This window comes from Nerophis lumbriciformis, linkage group LG02 (assembly GCF_033978685.3).
Source record: "Nerophis lumbriciformis linkage group LG02, RoL_Nlum_v2.1, whole genome shotgun sequence".
NCBI classification, from domain to species: domain Eukaryota; kingdom Metazoa; phylum Chordata; class Actinopteri; order Syngnathiformes; family Syngnathidae; genus Nerophis; species Nerophis lumbriciformis.
In genome coordinates, this window is record NC_084549.2 from 56,717,501 (window position 1) to 56,730,326 (window position 12,826).

General features: G+C 42.4%; 1 protein-coding gene across 2 annotated transcripts in view; it reads left to right on the forward strand.

Annotated features, from left to right (window-relative positions):
• arid5b (AT-rich interaction domain 5B) overlaps positions 1-11,159 on the forward strand; it is a 328,908-nt gene extending 317,749 nt beyond the window's left edge. For both annotated transcript variants that reach the window (XM_061965194.2, XM_072916614.1), the window contains 2 exons: positions 5,131-5,344; positions 6,913-11,159. In XM_061965194.2, the coding sequence (XP_061821178.2) occupies positions 5,131-5,344; positions 6,913-8,757 (2,059 nt within the window). In that variant the 3' untranslated portion in view covers positions 8,758-11,159. The remainder of the gene's footprint in view (positions 1-5,130; positions 5,345-6,912) is intronic.
• The last annotated feature ends 1,667 nt before the right edge of the window (positions 11,160-12,826 follow it).

Sequence of the window (12,826 nt, forward strand, 5' to 3'; positions counted from 1 at the left end):
CCAGCTGTAGTTACTGACAGTGGGTTTCTGAAGTGTTCCTGAGCCCATGTGGTGATATCCTTTACACACTGATGTCGCTTGTTGATGCAGTACAGCCTGAGGGATCGAAGGTCACGGGCTTAGCTGCTTACGTGCAGTGATTTCTCCAGATTCTCTGAACCCTTTGATGATATTACGGACCGTAGATGGTGAAATCCCTAAATTCCTTGCAATAGCTGGTTGAGAAAGGTTTTTCTTAAACTGTTCAACAATTTGCTCACGCATTTGTTGACAAAGTGTTGACCCTCGCCCCATCCTTGTTTGTGAATGACTGAGCATTTCATGGAATCTACTTTTATACCCAATCATGGCACCCACCTCTTCCCAATTAGCCTGCACACCTGTGGGATGTTCCAAATAAGTGTTTGATGAGCATTCCTCAATTTTATCATTATTTATTACCACCTTTCCCAACTTCTTTGTCACGTGTTGCTGGCATCAAATTCTAAAGTTAATGATTATTTGCCAAAAACATTTTTTTTATCTGTTTGAACATCAAATATGTTGTCTTTGTAGCATATTCAACTGAATAAGGGTTGAAATGGATTTGCAAATCATTGTATTCAGTTTATATTTACATCTAACACAATTTCCCAACTCATATGGAAACGGGGTTTGTAATTTCGGCGGTTCTTGAACTCACCATAGTGTGGACTGTGACTCAACAGTTTGTTTATATGTAAGATCTTCCACTCCTTTGTCTCATTTTGTCGACCACACGTTGTATGCTGTGCGTGAATGCACCAAGGTGGGCTTTGTTTATGTTATTGACTTGTTGGAGCGCTGATCAGGCATATTTGGTCAGAGCATGACTGCAAGCTAATCAATGCTAACATACTATTTAGGCTAGATGGATGTACATATTGCATCATTATGCCTCATTTGTAGGTATATTTGAGCTCATTTAGTTTTGCATGTCTCATGACACATTATCTGTATGTAATATTGGCTGCATTTCAGATAGTTGTGTGTGTGCCATGTTGTTCCAGACCACAGCAAACATTACCTAGCTTGCAAAGATTGTAATAAATCTATTAAATGAAGACAGCCTGCTGTTTCCTTTAAGTTGGACACACACATCTATACCTTTGGCCATTAAAAGCCAGTCATTTCCAGGAGTTATCTCACCTTCTAAGTAGCCTCTGATTTACTAATGTTTTCTAATGTTGTACAAATGTGTAGAATAAATGTTATATTTCAACATTTGCTTCAGCCTGCGAAACACAGTCATTTTGATAGTAGGCTATTATAACCAATATAGACACTTACATCATCTTCATTATAAGACTTATATAAGGCTTTTCATTTTTTTGCGGCTCCAGACAGATTTTTTTGTATTTTTGGTCCAATATGGCTCTTTCAACGTTTTGGGTTGCCGACCCCTGCGCTAACCATAGAACAGGAAATTGCGCTCATTGAGACATAGGAAAGTATCCCTGGCAATATAATGAGTAAAATGTCAAAGACACACACACTAATTACCGTACTTTCCGAGCCATAGAGGTATTCAAGCCACACCTACCAAATTTTAGAATAAATAAATATGTTTACATATGTTAGCCGCAACGGACCATAGGCTGCAGATACAGTATATACCGGTACGAAAGATTTTGTAAATGTTTATTAACATGCTTTAATTGTTTCCAAATGGTGCCTGTAAAACAGAAGTCATCGTCATGAACCCTCGAGCTGCGGAAGCTCGTTCTCAAATCAGCTAAACAGACTTAATAACACCATGGTGACGTCCTGGTGAATTTACAAAACTGAATCATTACAAAAAGAAAGCCATTGTAAGTTAATAATACTAACACAGACACTTGTAAACGTGTTGGTGTAGTCGCTAATGCTAACGATGCTCGTTTGATTACATTACGATAGCCCGTACAAATATGCATGAAAACACTCCTTCACACATCAACCATGGGACGGTTTAGTAAGTATGAGTAGTTTTAGTTATATTGTAAAACTTACAAACGGTGCTTGGAATGATGAATGAAGAATCCTTTCGGGCAGAAACTCTATAGATGAATAGTAGACGGAACGGCATATACTTCCAGTTCAAGGCTCGAAACTGGAAGTACATTTTCAACCCGCAGCGTATGCAATAAGCGAACTTATTCATAAGATGACGCCTAAGCAGAAACAACAACACACCCTTTCAGTTTCTCTGTCTGTGTTGAAGACTATTTGTTGAATACTACGGCCGTTAGCAGAAAAAAATCCATAAGTTAGCCGCACTGTTTTAGAAGCCGCATTGTGCAAAGCGTAGGAAAAAAGTAGAAGCTTATAGAACCAAAAATACAGTATTTGTAACCTAAATACTAGGCGTGCTGGAAAAAAATCGATTCACATCCGAATCGCGATTCTTAATTCTTAAGACGTTTTCAGGCCATATCCGCGCTTACTTGCTGCATGTAAAGATAAAAAAAACTTTTGTAACCCGTAACTTGTTTTATGATCATTATCGACCAGTTTAAATTGAGTTTGAATTAAGAATTGGTTCTGAATTGAATTGTCACCCCAAGAAGTGAAGTGAATTACATTTATATAGCGCTTTTTGCAAGTGACTCAAAGCGCTTTATATAGTGAAACCAAATATCTAAGTTACATTTAAACCAGTGTGGGTGGCACTGGGAGCAGGTGGGTAAAGTGTCTTGCCCAAGGACACAACGGCAGTGACTAGGATGGCAGAAGCGGGGATCGAACCTGGAACCCTCAAGTTGCTGGCACGGCCACTCTACCAACCGAGCTATACCGCCCCGGTATAGCTCGAAGAATCAAAATATAATTGAATCCTTGATTGAGTTGACTTAAAGGCTTCTGAAATGCGATTTTCTTATTCAAACGGGGATAGCAGGTCCAGTCTATGTGTCATACTTGATCATTTTGCGATATTGCCATATTTTTGCTGAAAGGATTTAGTAGAGAACATCAACGATAAAGTTCGCAACTTTTGGTCGCTGATAAAAAAGCCTTGCCTGTACCGGAAGTAGCAGACGAGTAGCGTGACGTCGCAGGTTGTGGAGCTCCTCACATCTGCACATTGTTTACAATCATGGCCACCAGCAGCGAGAGCGATTCGGACCGAGAAAGCGACGATTTCCCCATTAATTTGAGCGAGGATGAAAGATTCGTGGATGAAGAAAGTGAGAGTGAAGGACTAGAGGGCAGTGGGAGCGATTCAGATAGGGAAGATGCTGTGAGAGGCGGGTGGGACCTGATATTCAGCTGGGAATGACTAAAACAGTAAATAAACACAAGACATATATATATACTCTATTAGCCACAACACAACCAGGCTTATATTTAATATGCCACAAATTAATCCCGCATAACAAACACCTCCCCCCTCCCGTTCATATAACCCGCCAATACAACTCAAACACCTGCACAACACACTCAATCCCACAGCCCAAAGTACCGTTCACCTCCCCAAAGTTCATACAGCACATATATTTCCCCAAAGTCCCCAAAGTTACGTACGTGACATGCACATAGCGGCACGCACGTACGGGCAAGCGATCAAATGTTTGGAAGCCGCAACTGCATGCTTACTCACGGTACCGCGTCTGCGCATCCAACTCAAAGTCCTCCTGGTAAGAGTCTCTGTTGTCCCAGTTCTCCACAGGCCAATGGTAAAGCTTGACTGTCATCTTCCGGGAATGTAAACAATGAAACACCGGCTGTGTTATCCGGCACAACAGTCAGGGGGTGCATTCTACGGCGGGGGTGCGTTATCCGGCACAACACCTGTCGCAATACACCGCTTCCCACCTACAGCTTTCTTCTTTGCTGTCTCCATTGTTCATTGAACAAATTGCAAAAGATTCACCAACACAGATGTCCAGAATACTGTGGAATCTAGCGATGAAAACAGACGACTTAATAGCTGGCCACCATGCTGTCCCAAAATGTCCTCTACAATCCGTGACGTCACGCGCTGACGTCATCATACCGAGACGTTTTCAGCAGGATATTTCGCGCGAAATTTAAAATTGCACTTTAGTAAGCTAACCCGGCCGTATTGGCATGTGTTGCAATGTTAAGATTTCATCATTGATATATAAACTATCAGATTGCGTGGTCGGTAGTAGTGGGTTTCAGTAGGCCTTTAAAGTGACAAGTGTCAATTTAATAAACGTTTTTTAATTTGTTTGACATGACTTCTTTGGAACAACCTGGAAGTCCACCAGCGACACAGAACCGCTTCTGGAAACTGAGGGGTTTTCCACGGGGGGTATTGTCTTTTTTGACTGACTGACTGATGTGGGTTGGGATATTTTGAGATGTGTATTACAAAAGCGGGAGAGAAAATACGTGTGAATGAGAGGAGACGACCGACAGATAAAACAAAAAGTATCTCGTGGCTTCCATTTTCTTTTCACGGCCATAAAAATGTCCTCTCACGTGGTAATTGTTACATTAGCCAGATGCTATTAGTTATGACTTCACGTACAGAAAATGAACCCTGGGAATGTTCCGATGACAAATAACAGAGGCGGACTTTCCTTTTTTTTTTTCTTCCTTTTTTCTTCCACCAAAACATGGACCTAATTCCGTGCGAGCATCTGCATTGAATCCCGTCAGCTGGGCCGCGTGTTAAAACCGCCTGTGATGAATCATATTGGCATATTAAATCCCTTTTTATACACCGTGAACGATTTGATTCTTTTCTCTTTTTTTTTTTTTGTTGCAATCCCTCAGAAGCACAACACATGGCTACAAAAAAAAAAAAAACATGTGCAGGAGAAGTGGAGCATTTTCTCTCCTGTCAAGGTTAAAATAATAGCTAGTGTGATCCGTCTCAGCTGGCACACGCACACACGCACATTCTCTTGCTGCGCCTGGATTTCCCCTCACGTTGTGTAATTACAAAAGGATTAGTTACTGCTTGCCAGGTATTAAAACAAGAGGCCTGTTTGTGCCTCTGGCAAAACCGCAGCTCCATGTTTGCTTTCACCGAACAAAATAAGTTTGAAAGGCATAATCGTCGTTTTGGACACCCGAGGACGCGACCCGGTCTCGCCTTTGTGTTTCTCCAGCCTGGCGTGACGCGGTAACATCATTCGCCTTCCTTCTCATCCTCCGCAGACTCCTCCTGCCGTACGAGAGGCACCTCAAAGGCGAGCAGGACAAGCCCCTCCCTCCCCTGACCAAACCCCGGAAGCAGGAGGGCGGCCAGGAGAAGACGCCAGGGGCAAAGGCCAAAGGAGTTGGGGCCAAGAAGGTCAAAGGGTCCAATCATCTCAAGCAGGCGGCGAGAAAGGAGCGAGCGGAGGCTACGAAGGGCCAGGAAGCGTCACAGGTTAGTCCCATCCTTGTTCCGCATCACTCTTTGCCCAAACTGTGGACTCAAGTCAAATAAGACAATAATTTATAATTCATCAATCACTTCATACATTTTATTGCAAAAATAGCAATACAAATAAAGCACTGCATTTTTCTGTGACATAATTTATTTACATATAACATGGAAAACTGGGTTGTTTGAATGACCTAATTATTAGAGCTGTGAATCTTTGGTCACCACACAATTCGATTCGATTCTTTGGGGTAACGATTCGATTCAGAATCGATTCTCGATTCAAATCAATACTTTTTAATAACATTGTGTGCCAGTTCAATGATTAACTACATTCCTCCATTAAGTAGACAAACATCTCTGATACATATCTATATTATTTAAAAAAAAAAGTTTTGTTTAATAAAATTAAATCCAAACATTTAATAACATTAAGTACAAATAAGGTAACAAGAGAAGTATCCAACACTTTTCTAAAGTAGATCTGTACAGCAGATATGATCATCTACATCAGGGGTCCCCAACACTTTTTGACTCCGGGGCCGCATTGGGTTAAAAGAATTTGGCCAGGGGCCGGGCTGTGTATGTATATATATATGTATGTATGTATGTATGTATGTATGTATGTATGTATGTATATATGTATATATATATATATATACACATATATATATATGCATGTATATATATATATATATATACATATATATATATGCATGTATATATATATATATATATATATACATATATATATATGTACACATATATATATATATATATATATATACAGTGTGTATATATATATATATATATGTATGTATATATATATATATATATATGTGTATATATATATATATGTATATATATATATATATATGTATATATATATATATATATATATATATAGCCTATACATATATATGTACATATTGTATTAATATAACAGATATATTATCAATATAATTGGATATTAAGAGTATGTTGAAGTTCAACTTCTACTTTGTTTACTTCCGTGACAACCTCCTTAAAGTTTTGTAATCAATCAGAAATATCAAGCAGCTAAAATGTGCCAAACATGGATAAGAATGGAGAGTGTTTTGCATTTTCCCCATCATGCATCAGCAGGGATTTAAATAGGTGTAATATTATTTTATTTTTTTATGGTACATGGACGTTTTTTATAATGTCCACAATGTTCAGTGAACAGGTTGTGTTATGTGTGACCATGTGTGTTGACATTTTGTGTTAGTCGGAATTATAAAAAAAAACAATATTGCACCATGACTAGGGAAGGTTGTTTGCACTGGGTCATATAAATAAATGTTGTGCTATGATTTATTTATATCATAATCAAAGTTCATTGACCTGCATTACAGTAGCATCAAAATTTGTCAGACTATTAAAAGGATGTGTTTTCCCTGTGGGTAAGATAACTTGTTAAAACTCATGACGATTTGGGGGTGAAAGTGAAGATGTCCGTGGGTGGGCTCAATTTGGACACTCCTATTTTCATCATTAGATGGATCACATGCCACCTGATTAACACCATCCAAATATTTTTTCCTTTCTAGGATGCCGAAGTGAAAGTGGAAGCTGCCACGAAGCAAGAGGCGCCGCCTCGAGATGAGCCCATCGTCATCGAGGAGGAGGATGAGGAGCAGGAGCTTCACGTCACCCTTAAGAAAGAGGAGTCCCTGAGAGAGCAGTGTCTCAAAGAGGTGGACTGCAGGACCCCGCTCACCACACGGCCTCTCCACGTAGGAATTCAGCCTGAGTGGAGGCAGATCAGCGAGGCCCTTCAAGCAAAGACCGAGGGTCATCTAATGGCGAAAAACCCCTACCTGCCGCACCGTTGGGACCAGGGCAAACCCGCTGGACATGTTGCGCTGCCTGCGTCCTCTTTAGAGAGTCACGGAGGACGAGTTGGTAAAGTGTTGCCTATGTGCAAGCAGGCGGACAGACAGATAGACTTGAGTACAGAGTCCTTCCCGGAGAAGGAGGACTATGGCCTCATCAGGAAGGAGAGTCTTTCCTACTGCAAAGCCAGCCAAGGCGTCATGTCTCCTTTGGCTAAAAAGAAGCTCCTCTCCCAAGTGTGCGAGTCCACCTCCTTCTCCTTTGTGTCCTCGCTCCAGCCTCCCCTTTCTACCGCTGTCCCGATGGCGGACAGAGACACGGACAAGAGGAAGGGTGAGGAGGACGGTGCAGGCCAGAGGGGGTCCGACGGCGTCCTGGAGGTGGCGCCCGTCTTCCGGCCGTCGGTCATCCAGCATGCGCAGAGCAGCAAGCCTCCCCAACCAGAGAGGATCCACCACCTGCTGCCTCACGTCAGTCCTCCATGGCAGCCATATCTCCCTCGGACACGCGACCAGGAAGCTGTGGAAAAGGCTGGGGAGAAACTCCCCCAAAACCCGGCCACTCAGGCTCGCAGCTTCACGGGGGACTGCTACTCGTCCCCTCACCTGCATAGTCTCTACAGGCAAACCGAGAGCTGCCTGGGTCAGGACAGGATGACCGGATTCCCAAATGGAGAGCGACGGGAGCACTTCTCCAGGGAACGCGAAGGAAGTTTTGTTTGTGGCGGCCTGGAGCAAGAAGGCCTTGTCTACAGATCTCACTACAACAACGACGCATTGACTCAAGGGGAAAGCAGAGAGGCTGAGGACGAACCTAGAGACTTCACCATGTCCAAGCCTCTCTCCCAGCGGGTGTCGTCCTTTTCCAAAACTTCTTTCTGCGGCCTCCCCTACTCCATCATGCACCAGGGATTGGACTCCCACCCTAAAGCGTGCCGAGTTCCTCCCATGACCATATCGCCTCCTAAGCATAGCTCTGCGGAACCATTGCAACCCTTTTGTAGTCCTAAATCCTCATCTGACTTTTCCCTTACTGGCCCTGTTCGACCCAGTAAACGGACCCTCGGGGAGCCAGAAGGGGAGGAGGTCCCGGAGAGGAAGGTCCGCGTTGTGACCCCCATCCACCCAGCGTGCGCCATCCGACGCAGCGACCCAGAGGACTTGAAGCCGGCCGAGCCGGCCCACGCGGTCCACCTCAACAACCACCTCCCCGAGGGCCATCCCGCCACCGCCTATCCCCCACACCACGCCGTATCCCTCTACGCTGGCATGTACCACCCAGGCAGCCTGGTGTCACCCAGTGCCCAGGACGGGCTTCAGCAGCACCCGGGCCTGCAGTACCTGAAGAGCCAGTCGGCTGTGTCCCCCTTGGTGCCCCCCTTAGCCTATCACTCCATGATGCTCCACAGGCAGCTGCTGGCCGCAGGGCCCAGCCCGCACCACTTCTTCAGGCACCCAGGAGGGGCTGCCCTCTACGGGGACCTACTACACCACCTGTACCCTCTGTCCACCCTGCCCCCGCCACAGCTGTCCTCGATACACCCCAGCACCAGACTGTGAGAACTCATTGTCCCGCACCTCACTTGTTGGGTGGATGGGGCGAGTGTTGACTGATTGTAGAACTCATCAGTGAGGCAGACTGAAAATTCCATTTTTTTTTCATTTCTACATTTGTTTATATCCTTTGCACTGTTCGGTATTGTCATCACCACTCACTGTATCCTTTGTCGTTGTATCTTTATTTGCACAATTTTGACGCAGATGTGCTCACTATTCATTTTGACTCTTGCTCAGCGTCCCGTCGCCTGTGGCGGTCTGGATAAAACGGAGGGCGGCCGTTTGTTTACTGCGTCTCCTGAGGGCTAAACTGTTGTCGCTTGAAACACTATGAAGAACACAACGTGCCGGTCGTAATGTCGTCGGCATTTGTTGGCGTTGTGTGTTTACATGCCTCCACTCCACTTTTCCACTGCACGGTACCGACTCGCCTCGACTTGACTCGACTCGCCGCTCGGTTTTTAACACAAGACAGCGGAAAACTACCAAAACCCAGGTGCATTCAACGCACCAGTCTGAAAACAACGCATTTGTATGTCAACTTTGGTATGGAGACCAATTTTATCCAAAAGGAGACTGAGGGCAGCCAAGTAGTGGAGCCTGTGGCGCACAATACAGCAACGTCGGTCGTTTAAACCATGCATCCCCAAATGTTAAATGTGATTCAGCTAATTGTATCCAAGCAGAGACTGAGGGCAGCAAAGAGGAGACTTTGGTGTAGAAAACTGCACCGTATGTCATTTTCCACGGTGTAACATCAAATGGTACAATGCTGATGAGGAACGTGTTCCACATGATTTTATCTGAGAGGAGACTATGGAGCTGACTATAGCGGAGACAGTGGATTATATTACTGCAAAACCAGTCATGTTTAATGTGCTCTATCTAATTTTATCCAAAAGGAGACCTAGGGCAGTAACAACAATTAAACTTGAGTACAAAAGTGCAACGTAATTTTGTTAGCGGCGTATCCTTAAATATTACAACACTGATAATGAATGAGCCCCACTTCATTTTATCCAAGCAAAGACTATGGGTATGCAGCAAATAAATGGAAACTGAGGAGTACACAGTTTTGTAAACCTTGGTACAATGATTATAATGTTAAATCGGTTTCTTCCTAGCTCCACCTATCTTTATCCAAGAAGAGACTTGGGGCAGCGGAGAAATAGACACTGGCGTACAATACAGCAAAATCAGCCATTTTAAGCCTTGTGTCCAAGTGTCTTAACAATGATGATCAATGTGCGTCACCTGATTTGATCCAAGTGGAGACTGTGGGCAGCGGACACAATGACGTCTCTAGAGTAGATTACTGCACCTTCAGTTACGTTAAGCCTCATATTCTCAAGTGTTACAAGAATAATATCGACTGTGCGCTACCTGATTATATCCGAGAGGAGACTGTGGGCAGCAGAAACAATGAAGTGGAAACTGTGGTGTAAAATACTGCAACATCAGTCATTTTTAGTCTTGTATCCTGAAGTGGTACAATGATGAACGTGCGAAGAGGAGACTGAGGGCAGCAAAAAATGTACTGTGGCGTCAAGTCAGTCATTTTTAGCCTTGTATCAAGTGTGACAACAATGATGACGAATGTACGCCACCTGATTTTATCCAAGAGGAGATTGCGGGCAGCGAAAACAATGAAGTGGGGTAAAATACTGCAATATCAGTCCTTTGTAGCCTTGTATCAAGTTTGACAACAATGATGACGAATATGCACCACCTGATTTTATCCAATAGGAGGCTGGGGGCAACAGAAACAATGACGCGAATTTAGGGGTAAACATCAGTTATTTTTAACCTTGTTTTCTAAAATGGTACATAGTTTAACTTGCCCCAAATAATTGTATCCACGAGAAGACTGAGGGCAGCAAAAAAAATGTGACTGTGGACTAAAATACTACAACATCAGTTATTCTTAGTCTTGTGTCCTCAAGTGTTACAACTATGACGACAAATGCGCACCACCTGATTTTATGTCCTAGAGGAGACTATGGGCAGCAGAAACAACGCAGTGAAGTCAGGGGAGTAAACATCGGCTCTTTTTAGCCTTGTACCCTGGAGTGGTACGTTGATTAACATGCTCCAAATATGTTTTATCCAAGAGGAGACTGAGGGCAGTAAAAAAAACTGGACTGTGGAGTCAAATATTACATCAGTCGCGTGTCCTCAAATGTTACAACTATGACGACGAATGCGCGCCGTCTGATTTTATCCAAGAGGAGACTCGGGGCAGCAGAAACAATCAAGTGGGGTCAAATACTGCAGTCATTTCACTGTACTAATAGAAGTACCAATGATGTTAGGTAAACACTGCAGTTATTTCAGTTATTAAGGTATAATGAAGTGGGGTAGAATACTGCAGTTATTTGACCTGTACTACTAGAAGTTCAACAACGTTGGGTAAAATACTGCAGTTATTTCACTGTACTACTAGAAGTACAACAAAGTTGGGTAAAATACTGCAGTTATTTCACTGTACTACTAGAAGTACAACAGTGTTGGGTAAAATACTGCAGTTACTACAGTAGTACAGGGAAAGTAACTGCAGTATTTTACCCAACATTGTTGTACTTCTAGTAGTACAGTGAAATAACTGCAGTACTTGACCCAACTTTGTTGTACTTCTAGTAGTACAGTGAAATACCTGCAGTACTTGACCCAACTTTGTTGTACTTTTAGTAGTACAGGGAAAGTAACTGCAGTACTTTACCCAACTTTGTTGTACTTCTAGTAGTACAGGAAAGTAACTGCAGTATTTTACCCAACATTGTTGTACTTCTAGTAGTACAGTGAAATACCTGCAGTATTTTACCCAACTTTATTGTACTTCTAGTAGTAAAGTGAAATAACTGCAGTACTTTACTCAACTTTGTTGTACTTCGAGTAGTACAGTGAAATAACTGCAGTACTTTACTCAACTTTGTTGTACTTCTAGTAGTACAGTGAAATAACTGCAGTATTTTACCCAACTGTGTTGTACTTCTAGTAGTGCAGGGAAAGTAACTGCAGTATTTTACCCAACTTTGTTGTACTTCTAGTAGTACTACTACTAGAAGTACAACAAAGTTGGGTAAAATTCCCTTTACTACAGTAGTACAGGGAAAGTAACTGCAGTATTTTACCCAACATTGTTGTACTTAAGGTAGTATAGTGAAATACCTGCAGTATTTACCCAACTTTATTGTACTTCTAGTAGTACAGTGAAATAACTGCAGTACTTTACCCAACTTTGTTGTACTTCTCGTAGTAAAGGGAAAGTAACTGCAGTATTTTACCCAAATGTGTTGTACTTCTAGTAGTACAGTGAAATAAACTGCAGTACTTTACCCAACTTTGTTGTACTTCTAGTAGTACAGTGAAATAACTGCAGTACTTTACCCAACTTTGTTGTTCTTCTCGTAGTAAAGGGAAAGTAACTGCAGTATTTTACCCAAATGTGTTGTACTTCTAGTAGTACAGTGAAATAAACTGCAGTACTTTACCCAACTTTGTTGTTCTTCTCGTAGTAAAGGGAAAGTAACTGCAGTATTTTACCCAAATGTGTTGTACTTCTAGTAGTACAGTGAAATAACTGCAGTACTTTACCCAACTTTGTTGTACTTCTAGTATTACAGGGAAAGTAACTGCAGTATTTTACCCAACTTTGTTGTACTTCTAGTAGTACTACTACTAGAAGTACAACAAAGTTGGATAAAATTCCCTGTACTACAGTAGTACAGGGAAAGTAACTGCAGTATTTTACCCAACATTGTTGCACTTCTAGTAGTACTTGTACTTCAAGTAGTACTACTACTAGAAGTACAACAAAGTTGGCTAAAGTACTGCAGTTATTTCACTGAACTACTAGAAGTACAACAAAGTTGGGTAAAATATTGAGTTACTTTCCCTGTACTATTAGAAGTACAAACGTACAACAAAGTTGGGTAAAGTACTGCAGTTATGTCACTGTACTACTAGAAGTACAACAACGTTGGGTAAAATACTGCAGTTATTTTACTGTACTACTAGAAGTATAACAAAGTTGGGTAAAATACTGCAGTTATTTCACTGTACTACTAGAAGT